The sequence below is a fragment of the Salvelinus fontinalis genome, chromosome 12, assembly GCF_029448725.1.
Source record: "Salvelinus fontinalis isolate EN_2023a chromosome 12, ASM2944872v1, whole genome shotgun sequence".
NCBI classification, from domain to species: domain Eukaryota; kingdom Metazoa; phylum Chordata; class Actinopteri; order Salmoniformes; family Salmonidae; genus Salvelinus; species Salvelinus fontinalis.
In genome coordinates, this window is record NC_074676.1 from 36449580 (window position 1) to 36476362 (window position 26783).

Here is a 26783-nt window from a genome sequence, read left to right on the forward strand (position 1 = left end):
TACGTTTTGTTTTATTCCCTAGCATTATGCCCTAGTTCTGGGAACAGAAAACTGTAGAGATCAAATATTTAATCGATGAGAAAATGTGCAGAATGTCAGCCAAAATCCATCTCTTTTCCATCTTCTCCCATTGCCCGCCAGTAAGCTTCCTCTGGAAACGCAGAAGTGGAAACGCCAAGTGGACGCTTCACATTTAAATATCCAGTGAAATATATGTCTCGTTGTTCTGTGGTACTGTCCTTGGTATTACAACTTTATCAAGCTATTTTGTTTAAAAAAAATGTTAATATGAATTCCATATAGGATTAGGCCTATTCAATATCCATTGATAAAATTTGATTAAGATGAATTCGAAAATGTCTGACAAAAAAATGCAGCAAGTTAAAATAATCTCATTTTAATAAATCAAAAAAAGTACACATCTACAAACATGTAGATCAATTCAACAAGATTTATGAAAGTAGTTAACAGTAAAATGTATTTTTCTTATTTACAATTGTTTTCAAAATGCGATTGTCTCCTCCATTTAACCCATAATCAACTATGAAATCCAAATAGTCTTGAACATTGAATGCTAATGATATGTTCAAAGAAAAAAGTAATTTATAAACGGAAATATGTACAAATAGTTCCACCAGAAGGAAAATAAACCTTCATAATAACTAGTATTCTGATTAAACATTTGCCAGACCTTCGTAAAGAACCTAAAAGATACAACAGTCCGACAAACTGACTGTGCCCCACCCATGTGGTGTTTTACACAAGAGTACATATAAAATAATTCAATGGCAATTTACTTCATTGTCACAACTAGAGAAACCATTTGTGATAATTCATGGGGAAGTCACTTTTGTTCCTTTGCTATGATTTAACATGTGCTCCATTCCCTATAGATTTGCATTGAGAAAAGCAAGTTCAAGGTGACAAAAATAAGTATAAGAACAGAAAGCTAGACAAGAATGATCCTTTGCACATTTCTAATCTCAAAGAGAAGCTCTTCTTCAAGTCAAATATTAAAAGCCTTAAGAGGTCCAACAGTCTCATGATGAATAGTTCCAAAGCCCATGATATCAAGCCTCAGGTGAAAATAAGCCACTTCTGTTGTGATGGACAGGGGCAAGCTCAGAGGGAAGGATAGACGAGAACAAAAACTAAATTCTAAATCCAATATGAAAAGTCACTTTCCTCCAGCCTTCAGGCATCCATTTAACATTGTCACACTGAAGGCGACTTAAATTAAGTCGAGGTTAGGGACTGTACTGTAGAATATCGCAACTCGTTCATTGTAAATCATTTGGTCTTTCATGACAATGGAGAATTATTGAAAAGTGCATAATCAAGAGCAGGCTTTCTACAAGGGCACTTTCATACTTGGATGTTATTTTTTTCTCAGACTACACGTTCTCTTGCTTGTAACATTTTAGTCCATTGCCATGTCACTACAGTGGTATGCCGATATCTTGCTTCGAATACAGTATGCAATGCAAATACCTTCAACTCAAAACACCCCAAAATAGATTGTGGTCTTAATACTGGCACACCAACATTTGGGCCTTGGAGTTAAATTAGGACAAACGCATAGCTACCGCTCTTGACTAAAGAAGGGGAGAGGCTATAAGGACACTGGTGACCTTCAAAATGACTAACCAGAAACTGAAACTGACCCTTACCTTAACGGCCATGCATTCATATAATCTCCACCCGGCCCAGCCAGAAGAGGACTGGACATCCCGCAGAGCCTGGTTCCTCTCTAGGTTTCTGATATTTTTAGGGAGTTTTTCATAGCTACCACGCTTCTACATCTGTATTGTTTGCAGTTTTAGGCTGGGTTTTCTGTATAACCACTTTGACATCTGCTTAGGTAAAAAAGGATTTATAAATAAATACATTTGATTGATTAACCCTAACCTAATTTTAACCAATTCTTAAATTGGTCAGGAGTGTCCGTGTAGCCTTTTCCCTAAAGAAGCAGCAGGAATGGTTCTCTAGGGAACTGGAATGTCACAGCATATTGATAAAAGAAAAAAGGAGAACATAGTAATAAACCTGGAAATTAATATTCATGGCATTTGTTTCACCATACAGTAGGTTGACATTATTCAATTGAGTTCTTATAAAATCACATTTGACTAGTAATATAGGCCTACCAAACAACTATCAAGGCAGCCTACTTTGGCGCAATTGTCACTAATTTTCCATCAAAAATACTGACAAGCATGAAAACAGCTTACAAAAGTCAAAGGCCACACAAACCTGCACGGTATTACAGTATCACAATTAAAACAACCAGTAAAAAAAAAAAGGAATAGGCTGAGAGGCTGGAATTTGAAACGGGTGCATAAGACGTTAAAAATGAAATCAAGTAATTACCACCCAAAGGACTATATCTCTATTTCAGTGGTATCTACATCATACATAACATGAATATTTGGGGCAATGAGGTACTCGCACTGTTTTGGTGGAGTGGTATAAGACTAAAACACATTTTGAATGCCAAAACTAAAAATGTGGTAAACGTATGCATTCATTTGTTAGATTGCAATTCATTTCCTAACTAGACTGATGTTATTGTGGAACAGATTATTTTTACTTATAGCCTCTGGAACAAGTTCTGGAATGTAATAGTTCTAATGAATACTGACATTCCTATACTTCCATACAAGGGACTGGAATAAGACATGCTTTTGCAAATTGCAAGATGTGCAGCCAATTTCACTACTAAAGTGCAAGAGTACACAGTAAAACAGGGTTCAACTCAATGTCCAGTTACCGGCACATAAAATTGTTCTAACACTCAAATATATAGTTTATAAATCATTGCAAACCTTGTGCATAAAAATTATCTGAACTGCATAATGGTAAATGCTGAACACAGATGCACATTTTCAGGTATGTCGTTAAGATGGTATGTCTTTACTGTTAACATTGTAAGACTAACACTTCAGAAATGTATTATATTATCTAAAGTATTATCTTAAGGAAATAAGTGGCTTTCTTGTCTATAATTTGTTGGATGGCAAAAGGGGATTTAAGGTAGAATACAGATAACTAATTTGAGAAAGGAAAAACAGGGATGCATAGATGACACATTGGAATAAATCTCCATAGTAGCTAGATGAAGCAGAATTCAACAATCTCACAGAAGATGTCAGATGTATGATGGTTAACTAGTCTTATCATGGAATTAAGCCACTACTTTTAAGGATAAGGTCAATCCATGTTGAGACAAAACCTCACTAAGGATCAACTTTGGCAGTAGTGCGACCACAGAGCAACATACAGTATCTGTGACAACCGTTGCAGAGAACAGAGAGAGATGAGAGGGTGAGCAGCAACCTAAGTGTAATTACGAGAGACGATATAAGAGCATGATGGTACAGAAGAGTGCCTGGTATAGAGACCTAAATCTAACGCCCATCCAACAACACTGATTATCCACCTGACCAATGAAAGCTACCGTTTGTAAACTGGGGGCACATGGTGAAGCAGAAAAAAAAACAAAGCCCAAAGAGGCCTGGGATATCGGGAATGAGAGGGATGAGAACAGGGCGAAAGAGGAAAGCTCTGAGCAAGCCCAGTCCAGTTCTGTCCAGCTGTGGACAATAAGATCGTTGTCCTCACAGGAGGGTGCAGCGGAAGAAACTGCTCTTCTTGGGCTGTTCTGTGATCTTCACACCATGACTGCTGCCCTGAGGATTGTTGCCCTCCTGGAACACACACACAGTAAGTCAGAACACACACACACACACACAATACCCCATCTAAAATAGATGTGCACATAACACACACTTACCAGTTTCTTGTCCATTTTTGCCTTGATGTCTCTGGCAAGGGTCATAAATGCCTGAAAGTTCAAGGGGAAAAAAGACAGGACAAATTAAGATCAAAGAGACAAAACAACGTGCAGTCTCTTTCAACCTAACAGAACAACAATTACTGTACAGCCATTGTTGTTTTTTAACTGCTGAGAATTAGTGAACTCACATTCTCCACGTTGATATTGGCCTTTGCACTGGTCTCCATAAACTTGATACCGTACTCCAACGACAACTGCCAAAGGTCAATAAAAGGGACGCACAAAATATACTCAGCGAACATTGACAGTAGCTCAATCACAAGTCTACATCTGTAGATCCTCAAGATGTGAGTCATTGATTATAATTATTGATAATAGCCTACATAACATTTACTGATCCCCCACCGTCTCACATCTGTCTTTGGACAACTGTCACTCAGCAAACATGGGCAGTAGCACAAAACATCTACTGTATAGACACTTGTATATCAGTCAGGTAGTTTGATATTTTTCATTTCCTGATCGGTGATGATCACCCACCTGCTCCCCTCTGTCTTTGGACACCTGTCGCTTGTCATTGACGTCACACTTGTTTCCCAGAACCATCTTCTCCACGTCAGCAGAGGCATGCTGGACAGGAAGACAGAAGATTGATCATGCACTGTAATTGCTACTTTCACTAAAACGTACAGACTTCAAAGACATACCGTGCATTCGGAAAGTATTCAACCTAGAGGTCGCCCGATTATGATTTTTCAGCGCCGATACCGATTATTGGAGGACCAAAAAAAGCCAATTTATCGGCCGATAAAGATGTATTTTTTATTTGTAATAATGACAATTACAACAATATTGAATGAACACTTATTTTAACTTAATACATCAATAATATAATACATCAATAAAATCAATTTAGCCTCAAATAAATAATGAAACATGTTCATTTTGGTTTAAATAATGCAAAAACAAAGTGTTGGAGAAGAACGTAAAAGTGCAATATGTGCCATGTAAAAAAGCTAACGTTTAAGTTCCTTGCTCAGAACATGAGAACATATGAAAGCTGGTGGTTCCTTTTAACATGCGTCTTCAATATTCCATGGTATGAAGTTTTAGGTTGTAGTTATAGGAATTATAGGACTATTTCTCTCTATACCATTGTATTTCATATACCTTTGACTATTGGATGTTCTTATAGGCACTTCAGTATTGCCAGTGCAACAGTATAGCTTCCGTCCCTCTCCTCGCCCCTACCTGGGCACGAACCAGGAACACAACAGCCACCCTCGAAGCATCGTTACCCATCGCACCACAAAAGCCACAGCCCTTGCGGAGCAAGGGGAACAACTACTTCACGGTCTCAGAGCGAGTGATGTCACTTTAGCGCTCACCCCGCCAACTAGCTAGCCATTTCACATCGGTTACACCAACCTATTCTCGGGAGTTGATAGGCTTGAAGTCATAAACAGCGCAATGCTTTAAGCACAGCGAAGAGCTGCTGGCAAACGCACGAAAGTGCTGTTTGAATGAATGCTTACGAGCCTGCTGCTGCCTACCACCGCTCAGTCAGACTGCTCTATCAAATCATAGACTTAATTATAACATAATAACACACAGAAATACGAGCCTTGGGTCAATAATAGAGTGAAATCCAGAAACTATCATTTTGAAAACAAAACGTTTATTCTTTCAATGAAATACAGAACCATTCCGTATTTTATCTAACGGGTGGCATCCATAAGTCTAAATATTCCTGTTATATTGCACAACCTTCAATGTTATGTCATAATTATGTAAAATTCTGGCAAATTAGGTCGCAACGAGCCAGGCGGCCCAAACTGTTGCATATACCCTGACTCTGCGTGCAATGAACGCAAGAGAAGTGACACAATTTCCCTAGTTTAATATTGCCTGCTAACATGAATTTAACTAAATATGCAGGTCTCAAAAAATATACTTCTGTGTATTGATTTCAAGAAAGGCATTGATGCTTATGGTTAGGTACATTCGTGCAACGATTGTGCTTTTTTCGCAAATGCGCTTTTGTTGAATCATCCCCAGTTTGGAGAAGTTGAAGTCTTTTTTAGGAAGACAGTCTTCACACAGTTCGCAACGAGCCAAAAGGCCCAAACTGCTGCATATACTTTGGCTCTGTTGCACAGAACGCAAGAGAAGTGACAATTTCCCTAGTTAAAATAAATTCATGTTAGCAGGAAATATTAACTAAATATGCAGGTTAAAAAATATATACTTGTGTATTGATTTTAAGAAAGGCGTTGATGTTTAGGTACACATTTGTGCAACGACAGTGATTTTTTCGTGAATGCGCTTATTAAAATCACCCGTTTGGCAAAGTAGGCTATGATTCAATGATAAATTAACAGGCACCGCATCGATTATATGCAACGCAAGACAAGCTAGATAAACTAGTAATATCATCATCCATGTGTAGTTAACTAGTGATTATGTTAAGATTGATTGTTTTTTATAAGATACGTTTAATGCTAGCTAGCGCCTTACCTTGGCTCCTTGCTGCACTCGCATAATAGGTAGTCAGCCTGCCACGCAGTCTCCATGGAGTGCAATGTAATCGGCCATGATCGGTGTCCAAAAATGCCGATTACCGATTGTTATGAAAACTTGAAATCGGCCCCAATTAAATCGGCCATTACGATTAATTGGTCTACCTCTAATTCAGACCCCTTGACTTTGTACACATTGTCTTACGTTACAGCCTTATTCTAAAATATATATTTTTTTATTCCCCTCAATCTACACACAAGGCCCCATAATGACAAAGTAATAACAGGTTTAGACATTTTAGGAAATTTATAAAAAAATTAAAAACTAAAATATCACATTCACGTAAGTATTCAGACCCTTTACTCAGAACTTTGTTGAAGCACCTTCAGCGGCGATTACTGCCTCGAGTCTTCTTGGGTATGACGCTACAAGCTTGACACACCTGTATTTGGGGAGTTTCTCCCATTCTTCTCTGCAGATGCTCTCAAGCTCTGTCAGGTTGGATGGGGAGCAATGCTGAACAGCTATTTTCAGGTCTCTCCAGAGATGTTAGATCAGGTTCAAGTCCGGGCCACTCAAGGACATTCAGAGACTTGTCCCGAAACCACTCCTGCGTTGTCTTGGCGGTCTGCTTAGGGTAGTTGTCCTGTTCGAAGTTGAACCTTCGCCCCCAGTCTAAAGTCCTGAGCGCTCCGTTTATCTTTCACTTGATCCTGACTAGTCTCCTAGTCCCTGAAAAACATCCCCAGGTTTCTTCCAGATGTGATGCTTGGCATTCAGGCCAAATAGTTCAATCTTGCTTTCATCAGACCAGAGAACCATGTTTCTCATGGTCTGAGAGTCCTTTAGGTTCCTTTAACTGAAGAGTGGCTTCTGCCTGGCCACTACATAAAAGGCCTGATTGGTGGAATGCTGCAGAGATGGTTGTCCTTCTGGAAGGTTCTCCCATCTCCACAGAGAAACTCTGGAGCTCTGTCAGAGTGACCATCGGGTTCTTGGTCACCTCCCTGACCAAGGCCCTTCTCCCCCATTGCTCAGTTTGGCCGGGCGGCCAGCTCTTGGCAGTCTTGGTGGTTCCAAACTTCTTCCATTTAAGAATGATGGAGGCCACTGTGTTCTTGGGGACCTTCAATGCTGCAGACATTTTTTGTTACCCTTCCCCAGATCTGTGCCTCGACACAATCCTGTCTTGGAGCTCTACAGGAAATTCCTTCGACCTCATGGCTTGGTTTTTGCTCTGACATGCACTGTCAACTGTGGGACCTTATATAGACTGGTGTGTGCCTTTCCAAATCATGTCAAATCAATTGAATTTACCACAGATGGACTCCAATCAAGGACGTTCAATGGAAACAGGATTTGTCTGATGTCAATTTTGAGTCTCATAGCAAAGGGTCTGAATACTTAGCAGGTATTGCCCATATACCATAAACCCCCAAGGTGGCGTATTGTTGTTATAACTTCTTATAGCTGCAGGGGCAGTATTGAGTAGCTCGGATGAAAGGTGCCCAGAGTAAACGGCCTGCTCCTCAGTCATAGGTGCTAATATATGCATATTATTATTAATATTGGATAGAAAACACTCTGAAGTTTCTAAAACTGTTTGAATTATGTCTGTGAGTATAACAGAACTCATATGGCAGGCAAAAACCAGAGAAAAAATCCAAACAGGAAGTGGGAATTCTGAGGCTGGTCGATTTTCAACCAAGATCCTATTGAAATCTCAGCAAGATATGGATTTTGCACTTCCACTAGATGTCAACAGTCTGTAGAACCTTGTCTGATGCCTCTACTGTGAAGGGGGGCCAAATGAGAGAGGAATTAGTCAGGTCTGCCATGACCTGACCATGCGCGTTCATATGAGGGAGCTCTGTTCCATTGCTCATCTGAAGTCAATGTAATTCTCCGGTTGGAACGTTATTCAAGATTTATGTTAAAAACATTCTAAAGATTGATTCAATACATCGTTTGACATGTTTCTACTGACTGTTATGGAACTTTTGGACATTTCGTCAGCTTTTAGTAATGCGCTATTTGGACATAAATGGACATTACCGAACAAAACAAACATTTCTTGTGGAAGTGAGAGTCCTGGGAGTGCATTCCGACGAAGATCAGCAAAGGTAAGTGAAGATTTATAATGCTTTTTATGAGTTTTGTTGACTGCACAATTTGGCGGGTAATACTTATTGCTTGCTTTTGTGGCTGAGCGCTGTTTTCAGATTATTGAATATTGTGTTTTGCCGTAAAGCTTTTTGAAATCTGACACAGCGGTTGCATTAAGAACAAGTGTATCTTTAATTCTATGTAAAACATGTATCTTTCATCAAAGTTTATTTCTGTTATTTGACGTGGCTCTCTGCAATTTCTCCGGATATTTTGGAGGCATTTCTGAACATGGCGCCAATGTAAACTGAGGTTTTTGGATATAAATATGAACTTAATTGAACAAAACATATAAGTATTGTGTAACATGAAGTCCTATGAGTGTCATCTGATGAAGATCAAAGGTTAGTGATTCATTTTATCTCCATTTGTGCTTTTTGTGACTCTTTGGCTGGAAAAATGGCAGAATTTTTCTGTGAGTTGGTGGTGACCTAACAATCGTTTGTGGTGCATTCGCTGAAAAGCCTATTTGAAATCGGATATTTTGGTTGGATTAACAACAAGATTACCTTTACAATGGTATAAGACACATGTATGTTTGAGGAATTTTAATTATGAGATTTCTGTTTGAATTTGGCGCCCTGCACTTTCACTGCCTGTTGTCATATCGATCCCTTTAACGGGATTGCAGCCATAAGAAGATAAACTGGTTACCAACGTAATTAGAGTAGTAAAAATAAATGTTGTCATACCCGCGGTATCCGGTCTGATATACCACGGCTGTCAGCCAATCAGCATTCAGGGATCGAACCACCCAGTTTATACCATGGCAGTGTTTTGTAGCAGTGGGGGTCCTCATTGGATAATTTTTATGTAGAATGACTGAGAAGCTCAGCTCTGGTGACTTTTTTTAAAGGACTCAAATGAATGAAAATAAAATCATGCTGACACCAACTCAAATGTAATTTCCACCTCCAGGAATGATCCCAATAACATATCTGTAAAAATTTGGAGTTACAATTATTTTAACATATTGAACCATGCATATAGCCTATGCATGGTCCATATTATTAGAGATGGAGGAAAATAATTGATAGTTACATATCAGGACATTATATTTCACAATATTTATTTCTATTTCTGCGCTAGTTGGATGTACCTGCACCAAAACTCCAGTATTATTCCTTCATAGCTTGTTCTCCATCTTTTTAAATAGGGAGCTAATTTATTTTCAGCAATTCCATGACTGACCAAAACTTGTTTTTTCACAGCTGTCCCTTGTCCCTCTGCAGCAGACATATGGTGAGCAATATGTTTGGAACGTCGAATCACAATAAAATCTGTTTCGAATCGCAATACTTATTGTATCGGTGATAATATCGTACTTCTCACAGAAACCACTGCATGTCACAATTCTTTCCCCCAACACTTTCCCTGGCTGGCACTACTCTTGCTCAACTAAAGACCATTAAAACTCCTGTTTACCCATGATTGCGTTATGAATTGTTGTGCATTGACTGCTTGTCAGAATGCATGTTTCCCTCCCTATGGCAATCGCAACTCGAATGCATCTTGAGAGAAATATTTATCTAGCATAGAACGTATAAAAACAAGCTGACTAGGTAAATTGATAAACTATTTTACTATGGGGTTGTCTGTTTTTTCTAGCAATTACTCGTTTTGTTTGCAGGGGAAAAGTTATAGCATCTTTATTTTGACTGTAGTGGAAACACTACCACGGCTAAGGGCTGTTCTTAGGCACCACGTGACATAAAATGCCGTTTCAGCCAATAAGCATCCAGGAACCAAACTACTATAATTTCTGATAATTACCTCCTCTATATTCCTTATCCAGTTTTTGATGTTGTCAAATGACTTCTCATTGGTGATGTCATAGACCAACATGATGCCCTGGGGAGAAAAACAGAGACTTGGTAAACAACAACCACTTTAACAATGAATGTCAGACTCAAACTAGTGTGCAATCTAGGCCTAACACAAATTGATCGCCATTAATGTCTCTGAATATGGATTTTTTAAATTTTTATAATCTAAACTATATTCTCATCAGCGGTGTAAAGTGCTTAAGTAAAAACACTTTAAAGTACTACTTAAGTCGTTTTTTGGAGCAACTGTATTTATATGACAACTTTTACTCCACTACATTCCGAAAGAAAGTAATGTACTTTTTACTCCTTACATTTTCCAGTAGCCAAAAGTACTAGTTACATTTTGAATGCTTAGCACGATAGGAAAATTGTCTAATTCACACACTTATCAAGAGAACATCCCTGGTCATCCCTACTGTGTGATCTGGCAGATTCACTTAACACAAATGCTTTGTTTGTAAATTATGTCTGAGTGTTGAAATGTGTCCAGGCTATCCATACATTAAAAAATATATATAATCAAGAAAATCGTGCCATCTGGTTTGCTTAATATAAGGAATTTGAAATTATTAATACTTTTACTTTGATACTTAAGTATATTTTAGCGATTACATTTACTTTTGATACTTAAGTATATTTTAGCGATTACATTTACTTTTGATACTTAAGTACATTTAAAACCAAATACCTTTAGACTTTTACCAAAGTAGTACTTTACTGGGTGACTTTAACTTGAGTCATCTTTTAAATGTATCTTTACTTTTACTCAAGTATCTTACTGATTCTCATGTAGGTATATGTGCTTTGTAATACATTTGCAAAATTGAGAGAGGGACATTGATGTATTTTAAAAAGATGAGGAGCAAGAGAGGGAGTGTGGTGATGTAGTGTCCACAACTAAAGAATCATTGTGGAATCCCGAAAGCATAAGCGACTGACCATGGCTCCTCTGTAGTATGCCGTTGTGATTGTTCGAAACCGCTCCTGGCCAGCTGTGTCCCTGGGAGAGAACAACACAATGAGATCCTTTAAATTCCCATCCCTGATTTTAACCCACTTGTAGAATTATAGGCCAATTGTGATCATTCCCAAGGTGCACTTTTCAAGACATAATTTCAGAGCAATTCTGTTAAGTCAAAGGGCTGTCTTACCATATCTGTAGCTTGATCTTCTTACCATCTAGTTCTACAGTTCTAATTTTAAAGTCAATACCTGAAACAGGAATAGCAAAAGTGAGACAATTCTTGCATTTCTACCCACTTACATTTTTATTTCACTATTGTCTAACCACAGCGCTCCAAACGACAAAGGATCATTGAAACACAACCATTTGAGTTTTATGTATTTTGTAGGCCTACCGCACTGTTTATGCACAAGTGGCAAAACTAGACTGCATTCAACATTTGCTTGAAGGCTAGCTAGTAATTATTTGGATTATATCATGTCCAGAGAGTTCTGGCTAGGGAGGCCCATCTTTTTAGATGATGCTGCAGGCCACATACAGGAAGTGCACAACTTAAATTTGAGAAATGGCTTGTCTAATGTAAATGGCTGCATAACTTCAGGGAAGACCTCCCCAACATGTAGCTACTAAAACGGACCATTCTGTAATGTTACAGTGACTGGTTTGAACTAGCAAACTCTCATGTATTGTTTACTGGGAAGTGAACTTCACTGTTATCTAACGTTAGCTAACTAAGCTATCTAATGAGTCAGAGTAAGCTTGTTCTTGCTCACTTGACAGCTAACGTTAGTTAGCTAAGGAGTCAGGTGACGTCACCTGCTAAAATCGTATGAAAATATCAATTTGAGGTATGCTGGGGATGCTGAAGTGCTGGTTTTATTGCCAAGCGAGCAGTGTGAAAAGCCGGTTAAGTTAACTAGCAAGCTAGTCCTGAATGCTAACCAAATAAGCTAGCTAGCCAGCTAACTTTAGCTAACTAGCGTTAGCATGACAGGATGGGCGCACACTAGCATTGCTGCTAACTAGCTACCCGTCCTCCGGCATAACTTTTTTTAACCAGAAAACTTACGAAATTCACATACCTATTGTGGAGATAAATGTTGAGTTGAAGGCATCTTCTGAAAACCTGAACAACACACACGTCTTTCCGACGCCAGAATCGCCGATTAACAGTAGTTTAAACAAGTAATCGTAAGTCTTCGCCATATTATTAGCAATTGCGGAAATCCCGCCCGGCAGTTGTGAAAAGAGATACGTTACTGCTTTGCTCGATTTACTGGACCAGTGATTGGACAAACAACGTTTCACTCTTGACTGCTCTGGAGCCGTGAATTCCACGCTGTCAATCAAAATGGAAACGTCAGCTGATTGTGCTCTTGAAGTCAATGTCCCACCCATTAAAATGTGGTCCCACCCATTAAAATGTGGCCCCACCCATTAAAATGTGGTCCCACCCATTAAAATGTGGTCCCACCCATTAAAATGTGGTCCCACCCATTAAAATGTGGTCCCACCCATTAAAATGTGGTCCCACCCATTAAAATGTGGTCCCACCCATTAAAATGTGGTCCCACCATTATTTTATCATCTTAACAACAACGATATCAGTCTGCAAGGAGTGCTGTAATATTCTAATCAAAGTTGAAAGTACAGTGCCAGTGAGTGAAATAACAATAACCAAGAGAAGTAATGTCGGTAAGTGGTTTTTCTTTGCACATGCAATCAATTCTTTGGAATAGCCAAGTCAAATACTGTACAACGTGTACATGTTTATTGGAGGTCTTGTTTTGACCATGAACATTGAAGTCAGTAGCTAATAGTGCTGTGCTATTAGTACTTTTTGAGGTTGCTTCGGTTTCCGTTCGATTATAAAAAAAGAATTATGGTTTTCGGTTTTGATCTTCTTTTTTATATACATGAAATGCATTATGAAATAATAGCATTGCAATGATTTTACAGCTTTTTAATGGAAATTCCAAAGTCAAAAGTAGTAAACATTAATTTGTCAAAACATTGAAAATATTGCTTTGTCTCTCAGTTCCACATGGGGTAGATATCAATATAAAATAAGAAATTACTATGAAATAATACAATATTTCCGGTGTATATTACTTTTTATTTGATGAGCTTATTCGTTTTAATATCCTAATAATATTTTCTCTGCTTGGGCAGTAACAGTCAGCCGGTGGCATCCTGGTTTCAAAGAATTTCGTATTTTTCTGTTATGAATTCTAGCTAGGTGGCTAACGTTAGCTAGGCTAGGTGTTAGGCTTAAGGTTACGTTTAGGAGTTAGGTTAAAGGGGAAGGGGAAGGGATAGCAGACATGCTAAGTTGTTATAAAGTAGCTAAAAAAGTAGTAAGTAGTTGTAAATTAGCGAAAATTGTAAAGTTGTTCGTGATGAGTTATGAACTCGCAACCTTTGGGTTGCTAGACCTTCGCAATATACGCCCACCCACTAAAACCGGACTAAATGGAATTCAAGTAATTGACCAACGTTGCTAATAACCAGAAAAAAAACTGTCGGTTAATCGCTCAGCACTAGCTAATGATTCAGTCAAATTCAGCAATAAGTTATGAAGACTATGGTTTAGTTTAAAACATGACCATTTAGCAAATATAAAATAGTAATGCCTGTTCTGGGAATGGAATACATGTCTGGGCATGCCTCAGAAATAGTTCTGCTGCAGTTCTTGTATCAGACATGAGAGGGTACCCTTGACTTATTTCCCCTTTCATATGGTTTTATGTTTTTTTAATGGTTCTAATGGTGTGAGCTGTGAAAACAAATATTTTTATACATTAATCCATATTGCAGCTCAATAAGGACCTAATACACCCTACTTTGGAGGCTGAGAGGCAAAGACACAAGAAGAAGAGGTTGGTTCAGAGTCCCAACTCCTACTTGGATGTAAAATGCCCTGGTGAGTACACTGCTCAAAAAAATAAAGGGAACACTTAAACAACACAATGTAACTCCAAGTCAATCACACTTCTGTGAAATCAAATTGTCCACTTAGGAAGCAACACTGATTGACAATAAATTTCACATGCTGTTGTGCAAATGGAATAGACAAAAGGTGGAAATTATAGGCAATTAGTAAGAGACCCCCAAAAAAGGAATGGTTCTGCAGGTGGTGACCACAGACCACTTCTCAGTTCCTATGCTTCCTGGCTGATGTTTTGGTCACTTTTGAATGCTGGCGGTGCTTTCACTCTAGTGGTAGCATGAGACGGAGTCTACAACCCACACAAGTGGCTCAGGTAGTGCAGTTTATCCAGGATGGCACACCAATGCGAGCTGTGGCAAAAAGGTTTGCTGTGTCTGTCAGCGTAGTGTCCAGAGCATGGAGGCGCTACCAGGAGACAGGCCAGTACATCAGGAGACGTGGAGGAGGCCGTAGGAGGGCAACAACCCAGCAGCAGGACCGCTACCTCCGCCTTTGTGCAAGGAGGTGCACTGCCAGAGCCCTGCAAAATGACTTCCAGCAGGCCACAAATGTGCATGTGTCAGCATATGGTCTCACAAGGGGTCTGAGGATCTCATCTCGGTACCTAATGGCAGTCAGGCTACCTCTGGCGAGCACATGGAGGGCTGTGCGGCCCCACAAAGAAATGCCACCCCACACCATGACTGACCCATCGCCAAACCGGTCATGCTGGAGGATGTTGCAGGCAGCAGAACGTTCTCCACGGCATCTCCAGACTCTGTCACGTCTGTCACATGTGCTCAGTGTGAACCTGCTTTCATCTGTGAAGAGCACAGGGCGCCAGTGGCGAATTTGCCAATCTTGGTGTTCTCTGGCAAATGCCAAACGTCCTGCACGGTGTTGGGCTGTAAGCACAACCCCCACCTGTGGACGTCGGGCCCTCATACCACCCTCATGGAGTCTGTTTCTGACCGTTTGAGCAGACACATGCACATTTGTGGCCTGCTGGAGGTCATTTTGCAGGGCGCTGGCAGTGCACCTCCTTGCACAAAGGCGGAGGTAGCGGTCCTGCTGCTGGGTTGTTGCCCTCCTACGACCTCCTCCACGTCTCCTGATGTACTGGCCTGTCTCCTGGTAGCGCCTCCATGCTCTGGACACTACGCTGACAGACACAGCAAACCTTTTTGCCACAGCTCGCATTGGTGTGCCATCCTGGATGAACTGCACTACCTGAGCCACTTGTGTGGGTTGGAGACTCTGTCTCATGCTACCACTAGAGTGAAAGCACCGCCAGCATTCAAAAGTGACCAAAACATCAGCCAGGAAGCATAGGAACTGAGAAGTGGTCTGTGGTCACCACCTGCAGAACCATTCCTTTTTTGGGGGTCTCTTACTAATTGCCTATAATTTCCACATTTTGTCTATTCCATTTGCACAACAGCATGTGAAATTTATTGTCAATCAGTGTTGCTTCCTAAGTGGACAGTTTGATTTCACAGAAGTGTGATTGACTTGGAGTTACATTGTGTTGTTTAAGTGTTCCCTTTATTTTTTTGAGCAGTGTATTAAGGATGTAGCTTACATCCTGCCCAAGTTGCAACTTTTTGCATTGATAAACTATTTACATGTAGTGTTCACACTATTATTAAATTAGCTTTCCCATTTCCCGATCTATAAGAATTATAATCATTTACAACACCAAAAAAAATAAAGCATGAAAATAAATAAATCATTTACAAAGGTTTATTTAAAGAAAAAAATATAAGGTTACAGAAAAACATATTTGTTTTCAACTTTATTCCAGGCTGCTACAGGATCACCACAGTGTTCAGTCATGCCCAGAGAGTGGTGCCCTGTGGTGGCTGCTCCTTCGTCCTGTGCCAGCCCAGAGGGGGGAAATGCCGCCTCACTGAGGGTAAGAAGACTGTTGTATAATCACAATGCTCAAGAACTTACACAGTAGCATAGGCCCATATCAGTGTAGAGCTCTATCGAATATCTACTGATTTTTGACTTTACCAGTCTCTTTCTCACTCCTATACAGGCTGCTCCTTCAGAGGAAAGCAACGCTGAGTGAGATTTCAGTAGTGAACTATCAACTGTGATAGTTGTAAATTGGGGTCCATGGATGTTTCGTAAATTATATTGAATGGGGATTATTCAATCTGATTGGCAGTGTTTTGTCCTTATTATTAAATAAACAGATTACAATATTGTTCAGCTACAATATGCCTTTTCGTAATGAATAGGTATAATATACTGTATGCTGAAGTGGTTTGTCTCTGTGTTTGACATTTCTATTTTTCTTACTAAATAATAAATTAAATAATCTCTTGAGCCAGGTTGTTGTGTAAAAATTTATTAGACTGAAAGCAGGAAAAGTGAATGAAACATTTCAACACAGACTCAGTCAAATAATGAGAAGCCTTGATTGATTACCTTCACAGACAACAATAAAACCTTTTGACGGTTCACCTTCTCTGGTTTGTGTATTCTTTGGTTTCGAGAGTTCCCCTGACTGAAAGTTTTGTAAAACTGGAGCAATACATCAATAACTAACATTATTCTACAATATACAATAACTATCCATCTTTTATTACCTTGATTGAGGCCCCAGTGGTGCTTTTTTTGGTTTCACTTTTATTAAATATGCTGCCACCACAATATAATACCAGGATTATGGTTTTACACCTAGACTAGGCAGTCAAATGCAGAGCTGGGATAGTGGCAGGCATGTCAGGCCATAGTGGAAAGGAGGTGCTATAAAGCTGCATGTCAGCATATGGCGGCACTTTAAGACCATACAGATAATAGGTTAGGTCAGAAGAGGGGTTGTAGTTCCTTGAAAGATTTGTATATAATGCTCTTTACACTTTTTTCTCGCTTTGGCAATCCCTCCACCTGAATGACAGTCACAGTATTTTAGCACCACCAGTAGCACCACAGACATGTTCGCCATCCTTTCCATGAGTATTCCTCTAGTCTCAATGACCATGTTAACACACACATATACACCAAAAGGTAGAATATTGGCTCATTATTAAAAGGCACAGTCCAATCTGTGGATATGTCCATATACAGTGGGGAGAACAAGTATTTGATACACTGCCAATTTTGCAGGTTTTCCTACTTACAAAGCATGTAGAGGTCTGTAATTGTTTATCATAGGTACACTTCAACTGTGAGAGACGGAATCTAAAATAAAAATCCAGAAAATCACATTGAATGATTTTTAAGTAATTAATTTGCATTTTATTGCATGACATAAGTATTTGATCACCTACCAACCAGTAAGAATTCCGGCTCTCACAGACCTGCTCGTTTTTCTTTAAGAAGCCCTCCTGTTCTCCACTCATTACCTGTATTAACTGCACCTGTTTGAACTCGTTACCTGTATAAAAAGACACCTGTCCACACACTCAATCAAACAGACTCCAACCTCTCCACAATGGCCAAGACCAGAGAGCTGTGTAAGGACATCAGGGATAAAATTGTAGACCTGCACAAGGCTGGGATGGGTTACAGGACAATAGGCAAGCAGCTTGGTGAGAAGGCAACAACTGTTGGAAAACTTATTAGAAAATGGAAGAAGTTCAAGATGACGGTCAATCACCCTCGGTCTGGGGCTCCATGCAAGATCTCACCTCGTGGGGCATCAATGATCATGAGGAAGGTGAGGGATCAGCCCAGAACTACACGGCAGGACCTGGTCAATGACCTGAAGAGAGCTGGGACCACAGTCTCAAAGAAAACCATTAGTAACACACTACGCCGTCATGGATTAAAATCCTGCAGCGCACGCAAGGTCCCCCTGCTCAAGCCAGCGCATGTCCAGGCTCGTCTGAAGTTTGCCAATGACCATCTGGATGATCCAGAGGAGGAATGGGAGAAGGTCATGTGGTCTGATGACAAAAATAGAGCTTTTTGGTCTAAACTCCACTCGCCGTGCTTGGAGGAAGAAGGATGAGTACAACCCCAAGAACACCCTCCCAACCGTGAAGCATGAAGGTGGAAACATCATTCTTTGGGGATGCTTTTCTGCAAAGGGGACAGGACGACTGCACCATATTGAGGGGAGGATGGATGGGGCCATGTATTGCGAGATCTTGGCCAACAACCTCCTTCCCTCAGTAAGAGCATTGAAGATGGGTCGTGGCTGGGTCTTCCAGCATGACAACGACCCGAAACACACAGCCAGGGCAACTAAGGAGTGGCTCCGTAAGAAGCATCTCAAGGTTCTGGAGTGGCCTAGCCAGTCTCCAGACGTGAACCCAATAGAAAATCTTTGGAGGGAGCTGAAAGTCCGTATTGCCCAGCGACAGCCCCGAAACCTGAAGGATCTGGAGAAGGTCTGTATGGAGGAGTGGGCCAAAATCCCTGCTGCAGTGTGTGCAAACCTGGTCAAGAACTACAGGAAACGTATGATCTCTGTAATTGCAAACAAAGGTTTCTGTACCAAATATTAAGTTCTGCTTTTCTGATGTATCAAATACTTATGTCATGCAAGAAAATGCAAATGAATTACTTTAAAAAAATCATACAATGTGATTTTCTGGATTTTTATTTTAGATTCCGTCTCTCACAGTTGAAGTGTACCAATGATACAAATTACAGACCTCTACATGCTTTGTAAGTAGGAAAACCTGCCTGTTCTCCCCACTGTACATTGTGCATGGAATAAATTAACATGTCAGTTGGTAAAAGCTGATTCCTGTCAACTGTTTGCAAAATAACTCTAGGTGGAGCTCATGAATCATACATAAATGAAGGCCATACATATAACATAACCTATTTCAAAACATGCTTTTGAGTGCACATTTCAAATATGAGTTGTCGTTTTTCTATTCTTGACTCATTGGTTTGAAAAAACTAAGGGTACAAGTTAAGTTAATCCCCTTTCGCTGGGAATAAGACTTTACAGCTCAATGTGGAATGAAATGTAATATTTATGGAATGTTGCAAGACTTTTCTCCTCTCCATCTTCCTCATCATCATCTTCATAAGCTGTTGAGCTCTTGCAGTGTTTGATCCAGGACTTGATGCATTCCCAGGTTCTCTTCTTTGGCACCTGCTAATTTTTCTAAAAAATAAATAAAATAAAGACATATTGAATGAAACCACACATAACAGGACCATCAAAGTTGATTAATATGAATTAATTCTCCTTAGATTTGGTAAACAATATTCTACACAGAATCCAAAGCCATTCCTATACAGGATGTACAACAGCTGCTTCCTAGCCACCATGCTTCTACATCTGCATTTCTTGCTGTTTAGGGTTTTAGGCTGGGTTTCTGTATATCACTTTGTGACATCAGCTGATGTAAAAAGGGCTTTAGAAATACATTTGATTGATTGATTGATTTTACATACTGTAACTGCGGCGATCGTGTTAAGTTGTTCCATATGCAAAACACAACCACACTAAAGAACACTACCTAAAACAAAAGGCCGATTTGCATATATAAAACTGATGACAGTAATGTATGGGGTTGCACAACAAATGTTATGTAAAACAGATGTGAGGGACACTCAGTGTGAATGCATGCCACACTCCATAAATTCTCACCTTCTTAAAACAGTTGTTTATCCCATTATAAAGATTGTAATATCAGAACTTTTTAATTAAAGAAGAAAGGATAGTTGAGATAGTTAGCTTTTTATGAGTTTCACTACACAGTGAGATGGACAGAAGGCACAGAGAAAAGGAGAAAGAGTATTTCAGGAGGCTAACCTCAGGACACAATAGCCTAAAGTGGGAAGGGTGAGAGAACAGACACCCTGGAGGGAGCAGGAGGCCAGCAGAAAGAAATGTCTACAAGGAGGTCATGTCATTGAGGGCATGATCTAGCTCCTCGCTGATAGCCTTGTACTTCAGCTTCTGAGCGTAAAGTTCATCTGGAGGTCAAAGGGCAGCAGGAAGTAGCACAGGTAAGGCACAAGGAAAGCAGCAGCCGAGAGAGGTGGAGGACAGGGAATCAAAAAGGAAATGGTGGCAAAAAGAGAGGGAAGAGAAAGAGAGGACAGTTCAGTGGATGCAAAAAAGAAAATTCATACAGTATAAAAATGAAAGAAGAGAATATGCCAGAAAGATAAGACATCTTAGTCTACCTGTGAGCATTCAAAAATTGAAATATGTTGAAAATCTTTTTTTGGGGGGGGGGGGGGGGGGGGGGGGGGCAAGAGATGACTACCTTAAGCATTTAAGCCTATATCAAGGTTTCCATAAAAGTACTTCATACTAGTAAACCCATTTCATGTGGCTCTAGGACCAAAAATTATGATCTAAAAGGAATTTGAGCACTCTGTTCTTAGTGCAGACATCAGACACCAAACTAGGTGCTCTTTGGTTAGTAGTAAAATGGAACTACATATTTCTTTACACTGGAGACCAAGGCAGTGTGTTTTATTAGCTTGTCGGAGAAGTTTCCATATGTTTGGCAGGGTACGCTTTCTTCTAGAGAAATATTTCCAGCTAGTTGAATATTTTTTTTTTTTAGCTGGGACCGGGTCAATGTGAAACTGTGCATAATAAGATGTTGTTTCATTGCTCAGGGAGAAGATTAAATATCCAGACCTCTTGACCTAGGAAATTACATACAAATGGGGAATAGGGAACAAGCTTGACATCTTAACTAATTTACTGACATGGAATGTTCTTATTTGAGAAACTCAGCTTTATAAGTCTGAGATGCAACTGAGAATAATGATAAAACTGTTATTTTCAAAATATATAGTGTAATCTTCTGCAATAAAATATGTCTAATTTACAGGAACTTTCTCTCCACACTAAGTTACATTTACTTTCTCTTCTATCGAAATGCCATAGAGCAGTTTGCAACAGCGTTTTTAGCACTCATACCTTCCAGGTCATCAATGAACTTTTCCAGTTTGGCCACTGTCCTCTCTGCAAACTCTGCACGAGTCTCAGCCTGGGGGACACAAAGGGAGGGGGGTGTCAGAACAGGACGCCATTTTTGACATGGAGCAAACTGGCTTACTACTGGATGAACTAAAAATCCAATAAGATGCCAGCAGCTGCTTACCTCCTTCAGCTTGTCACTAAGAACCTTGATCTCCTCTTCATACTTGTCCTCTTTTTCTGAATACTGTCAAAATACAAGACAAAGTCTGTTCCAGGCAAGCTCTGAAATCTTGAACATGTCAGACCATTCATCTCAGAGACAGAAACGCGTACAGAAATAGACAGACATGAAAGTGCATAGACAGCGATGATCTTGCGGCAGTGTTTGTCAACCATACTTTGCTGTAATACAACTAGGGTTGCAAAGGGAGGGTATATTACTGGAAACTTTCTAAGTTTAAAAGTAAACTACCAACATTTTGGTATATTTCAATGATTTCATCACAAACATTTGGTGGCCCTTTTGGGTACTTCAGATTATCACAGGTGTCTGTAATAATCTCTTAGCTCTGTATGGCCTCATCACATGTAAAATATATTAAATAATTAAATAAGATGATTTCAAAATAAAAAATAGAATGACAAAGCTGTAAAACATTATCCTAAATGTAAACCATCAACTTCGTGAATACCATTGGTGTTTAACATGAGGGTTTCAACATGAAATATCTTCTTTTTTTTCTCTTTTTTTTTTACAAACTTTTATTTATTTTACTATGTCAATATGTAAAAAGATAAACTGGAGTGAGCTTTGTCAAATTGAGGCAAGCAACATCAGCTTCATCATAAGAGCTGTTCACCAAAAAACCTACATCAATGGTATGGCGAGGACCCGACCTGCCCCCTCTGCCCAGCTCCAGCGACTCTCAGGCATATAATGACAGGTTGCAAGACCAGCCTCTCACAAGGCCGCTACACCTGGAGGCACAATCAGGTCCTCAAGAGCCTTGCTGCAGCACTTGAGACCAAGAGGAGTGCAACCAATTCATTACCTCCAAAAACAAGCAATCCCGTCAAAACAACAACATTCATCCGGGAGTGACAGAAAAGGCCCAAGCATCCTCCTACGAAGCCAGAAACTGGACACCTAGCCATGGCCCTGCTTGTCGATATTGGCCAGCAACTAATTTTTCCACCTGAGATTGCGTCTACCAACCTTAGGCCAGACATGGTACTCTGGTCCCCTTCACGAAAGGCTGTGTACATCAGAGCTCACAGTCCCGTGGGAAAACTCTGTTGAAGAGGCCTACGACCATAAGAAACTGCGTTACACAGAGTTGGCAGCAGATGCAACTCAGCGTGGCTGGAATGCAAAAGTCTGGCCAGTTGAAGTGGGATGCAGAGGATTCGTGGCTTCTTCCACCATCAGGTTGCTGAAAGAACTTGGAATCCATGGACAGGCTCTGCGGCAGACCGTCAGAGCAGTTTCTCAAGCAGCTGAAAGAGGCAGCCAGTGGATCTGGATCAAACGGAAGGACCCTTGCTGGGCTATAACTTCATGACCCCCCACCCCCACATGAGAACCCAATTCAGATCCATACAACTTGAGGGCATATGAGGTATGCGGTCAGCTGTAGAACTGGCTCAGGGAAGAGGACGCCCCTGCCTTGCATAGTCCCGTGGGAAATCTTAATTGGGTATGGGACACAAGCTAAGGCTTGATCACCCTTTAGCTAGCCACCTTTGATGAGGGTGTTTAGTGATTAAAGGCCGAAACAAGCACTGATTCGAAGGCACACTACTGAGGATGTGTCCCAAAATTGACATCTTAACCCAGTCTAAGAAATAAACCTCCCATGCCACTCTGTCAACATCACGGCAAATCTCATGTGAGTACATACCATCTATTGGCACAATGGACCATTTTTACATCTCGTCCCGTGTTTTATGATTCTGATTCTTTGCTAATGTTTTGTCGTCAAACTGGTGACAGTTGTGAAAAAAGTAAATAGTTGGAAGAGTTGGAGAATTAATTGAAAATAATGCCAGTGTTGATTAGAGGCCTTTTCATTAATTTGGCTATTTTTTTTTTTTTTTCTTGAACCACATGGTCTATCTAATAAGAAACTCATGGACAATATGGACACAGATATAAAAAATGAATACTATATGAATAAAACATGTTTTAAGTTATTCAAGTATAAATTACCAAAATTACGATAGTGACATATTTTCTGTTAATTACCCAAATTACTGAAGATTCCGGTAACTTTTGTAAATTACCGGTAGCTTTGCAACCCTAAATGCAACTCTTCAGGTGTGATAAACTGGCTGTGTGTTAGCATGGGTATAAGGAACACATCGTGCTGTGATGCCAACCATGAGAAGGGCAGTGATTTAATCAGCACCGGGCAAGTGCTTAAGTGGCTGAGGGAGATTCATGTGGCGTGACTGGCACTAAGCTGGCTAGGTAGGAATGCAGAGAAAGGTCTTTTTTGTTTCCAGGGCTATTACACCTTCCTGTTCCATCAACATTATCATAAAGAAATCAACATCCAATTTGTCAGGTGACACCAGGATCTTTGTTCAGATGTCTTTGAAGATACAAGTGTGTCAGGTAGTGATTATACTCAAAACAACTCTGCTTTCATGTCTGCCATGTAAAGTCAACTAATGATTTGGGACTGACTTAAGTGGATGCACTTACCCAGAACATGCAGATATCCAGAATAAGTAAAAACAATTATGTATTTGAATTGGGACTGGTGAACTACACTGCACTTAAGCTGAGTTTGCACTCATCAGTAGTTGACTGTATTTACTTGTATGATGTAATAGTATGCACACTGACCTTCTCAGATGAGGCTTCTAGGGATTTTAGGTTGTTGGTCACATTTTTCAACTCCTCCTCCAGATCACTGCATTTACTACCAGGGAATAAAGGAAGAAAAGTACTTAGCATTGGCATCTCAATACTTACATACACAATACTGGAAGGATCTTCACATGTTCATTTCAAGAACCTTTGTTTACCCTCTTATTTTAGTGTAGGAGGCGTGTGCTGCACTTACAGTTCTGAGACCTCGGCCCTCTCCTCAGCTCTCTCCAGTTCTCCCTCAAGGATTACCAGTTTACGGGCTACCTAAGGTAGAGAGATAACCATATTAGTGAAACAGTATGAGTGTGTTAAAACTTCTTATGGCTGCAGTCCCGGTAACGGGACCGATATGACAACAGCCAGTCGAAGTGCAGGGCGCAAAATTCAAAAAACAGAAATCTCATAATTAAAATTCCTCAGACATTCATGTGTCTTATATCATTTTAAAGGTAATCTTGTTGTTAATCACACCAAAGTGTCCGATTTTAAATAGGCTTTCCAGCGAAAGCACTACAAACGATTATGTTAGGTCACCACAAAACCACAATAATCACAGCCATTTTTTCCAGCTAAATATAGCTTCACAAAAACCAGAATAGAGATAAAATTAATCACTAACCTTCAATTATTTTCATCAGATGACACTCATAGGACTTCATGTTACACAATACATGCATGTTTTGTTTGATTAAATTCATATTTATATCAAAAAATCTGAGTTTACATTGAGGCGACTAGATTCACTAGTGGCAAAAACATCAAGTGACTTTGCATAGCCACATCGTTTCAACAGAAATACTCATAAATATAGATGATAATACAAGTTATACACATGGAATTATAGATATACCTCTCCTTAATGCAACCGCCGTGGTGTAAGATTACAAAAAAACTTTACGGAAAAAGAAACCCACGCTATAATCTGAGACGGCGCTCAAAAGTAAAACACCACAGCCGCAAAGATGGTGTCAACATAAACAAGAAAATATATGATAAATATTCCCTTACCTTTGATGATCTACATCAGAAAGCACACCAGGAATCCCAGGTCCACAATAAATGTTTGTTTTGTTCGAAAAAATCCGTTATTTTTGTCCAAATACCTTCTTTTGTTAGCACGTCTGGTTTACATATCCAAACGCTAATTCTGGTCAGCGTTATATCGGACAAAACCTTCAAAAAGTGATATTACCGGTCAAAGAAACATTTCAAACTAAGTACAGAATCAATCATTAGGCTGTTTTTAACATATAGCTTCAATAAAGTTCCAACCGGAGTATTCTTTCTTGTCTTCGTGAGCAATGGAACGCAAGTGACTACCATGAGGAAAAAGCATGATCAGAAAATGGCTGCTTGATGGACACCTGACTGATTCTGCTATCATTCTCTCCCACAACATCATAGAAGTCTCATTATAATTTCTGTTGATGGTTGACATCTAGTGGAACCCCTAGGCAGTGCACAATCATTCATATCTCAAGGGGACTTCATTAGTCACTCTGGTGAATACATACAAGCTCAGATTTCTGACTTCCTGTTTTGATTTCAACTCAGGATTTTGCTTGCCAATATGACATAATCTCACAGACACATCTCACAGACATAATTCAAACAGTTTTAGAAACTTTAGAGTGTTTTCTATCCAATACTAATAATAATATGCAAATATTAGCAACTATGACTGAGGAGCACGCCGTTTGATATGGGCACCTTTCATCCAAGCTACTCAATACTGCCCCTTCAGCCATAAGAAGTTAAGGGATACTTCTATGAGTGGATTTAACCCCAGACAGAACAAACTCTATGGGACCATGTGAAGTCTCACCTCCTCGTATTTGCGGTCGGCCTCCTCAGCGATGTGTTTGGCCTCCTTTAGCTGCATCTCCTGCATCTCCATCTTCTCCTCGTCCTTGGAGGCCCGGTTCTCGATCACCTTCATGCCTCTGATAGGACAGGACACACAGTAGTCAGCAACACCCAAGACACAATCAATTTCAAGTATCATTTACACAGCCCACCCAATATGGAGGCACATTGAATGGTTTTACACATTCAAGATAGCTTTCCGAGAAATATCGCTGATCTGTTGCTAGCAATGGACATGGCATCAAAACCTATAACAATAAAAAAATGTCAAAGCAAGCCGCATGTGCCTGGTACTATCCAATGGAGAATGGCATACACAGTGCATTTGGAAAGTGTTCAGACCCCTTGATTGTTTCCACATTTTGTTACATTACAGCCTTATTCGAAAACAAGTCGTTTTTTTCTCCCCTCAAACTACACACAATACCCCATCATTTATTTAACTAGGCAAGTCAGTTAAGAACAAATTATTATTTACTATGACAGCCTTGACAAAGCAAAAACAGGTTTAAACATTTTAGGAAATGTATTAAAAATAAACTGGAATATCACATTTACATACGTTTCCGACCCTTTACTCAGTACTTTGTTGAAGCACCTTTGGCAGAGATTACAGTCTCGAGTATTCTTGGGTATGACACTACAAGCTTGGCACACCTGTATTTGGGGACTTTCTGCCCTTCTTCTCTGCAGATTGGCTGGGGAGTGTTCTTGTACAGCTCTTTTCAGGTCTCTCCAGAGATGTTCGATCGGGTTCAAGTCCGGGCTCTGGCTGGGCCACTCAAGGACATTCAGAGACTTGTCCCAAAGCCACTCCTGCATGGTCTTGGCTGTGTGCATAGGGTTGGTGTCCTTTTGGAAGGTGAACCGTCACCACAGTCTGAGGTCCTGAGCGCTCTGGAGCAGGTTTTCATCAAGGATCTCTCTGTACTTTGCTCCATTCATCTTTCTCTCGATCCTGACTAGTAGC

General features: G+C 40.0%; 3 protein-coding genes across 7 annotated transcripts in view; 1 reads left to right on the forward strand and 2 right to left on the reverse strand.

Annotated features, from left to right (window-relative positions):
- Positions 1–381: 381 nt before the first annotated feature.
- On the reverse strand, positions 382–12615 carry LOC129867281 (ras-related protein Rab-8A). The gene is made up of 8 exons (XM_055940577.1): positions 12358–12615; positions 11463–11523; positions 11251–11311; positions 10256–10333; positions 4337–4426; positions 3985–4050; positions 3794–3844; positions 382–3707 (listed from the first exon to the last, which is right to left on the reverse strand). Exons 1-8 carry the CDS (start codon positions 12479–12481, stop codon positions 3618–3620), a joined length of 621 nt encoding a protein of 206 aa, XP_055796552.1. The 5' UTR covers positions 12482–12615; the 3' UTR covers positions 382–3617.
- Positions 12616–12877: 262 nt separating this feature from the next.
- On the forward strand, positions 12878–16541 carry LOC129867282 (40S ribosomal protein S27-like). Its single transcript, XM_055940578.1, has 4 exons — positions 12878–12970; positions 14093–14198; positions 16009–16119; positions 16249–16541. The coding sequence occupies exons 1-4, from the start codon at positions 12965–12967 to the stop codon at positions 16275–16277; spliced, it is 252 nt and encodes an 83-aa protein (XP_055796553.1). The 5' UTR covers positions 12878–12964; the 3' UTR covers positions 16278–16541.
- A 6-nt stretch (positions 16542–16547) lies between these two features.
- Positions 16548–26783, reverse strand: part of LOC129867280 (tropomyosin alpha-4 chain-like) — a 48588-nt gene continuing 38352 nt past the window's right edge. For 3 of the 5 annotated variants that reach the window (XM_055940570.1, XM_055940574.1, XM_055940575.1), the window contains 6 exons: positions 25773–25890; positions 24141–24211; positions 23921–23996; positions 21251–21313; positions 21067–21136; positions 16548–19284 (listed from right to left, as the gene is read on the reverse strand). In XM_055940570.1, coding sequence (XP_055796545.1) covers positions 19202–19284; positions 21067–21136; positions 21251–21313; positions 23921–23996; positions 24141–24211; positions 25773–25890 — 481 coding nt within the window. In that variant the 3' untranslated portion in view covers positions 16548–19201. Of the gene's footprint in view, positions 19285–19938; positions 20103–21066; positions 21137–21250; positions 21314–23920; positions 23997–24140; positions 24212–25772; positions 25891–26783 lie in introns of those variants that run through there. The other 2 variants (XM_055940573.1, XM_055940576.1) reach the window with 1 other exon arrangement.

Bases quoted from the DNA above. Each gene is read 5' to 3' on its own strand.
- LOC129867281 (XM_055940577.1), bottom strand. From the start codon at position 12,481: ATGGCGAAGACTTACGATTACTTGTTTAAACTACTGTTAATCGGCGAT. The intron at 11,524-12,357 runs GTATGTGAATTT...TTCCTGTTTCAG, and splicing joins AACATTTATCTCCACAATAG to GTATTGACTTTAAAATTAGA. The intron at 4,051-4,336 runs GTGGGTGATCAT...GACCTTTGGCAG, and splicing joins CCAAAGACAGAGGGGAGCAG to TTGTCGTTGGAGTACGGTAT.
- LOC129867282 (XM_055940578.1), top strand. The intron at 14,199-16,008 runs GTGAGTACACTG...ACTTTATTCCAG, and splicing joins CTTGGATGTAAAATGCCCTG to GCTGCTACAGGATCACCACA. The intron at 16,120-16,248 runs GTAAGAAGACTG...ACTCCTATACAG, and splicing joins GAAATGCCGCCTCACTGAGG to GCTGCTCCTTCAGAGGAAAG.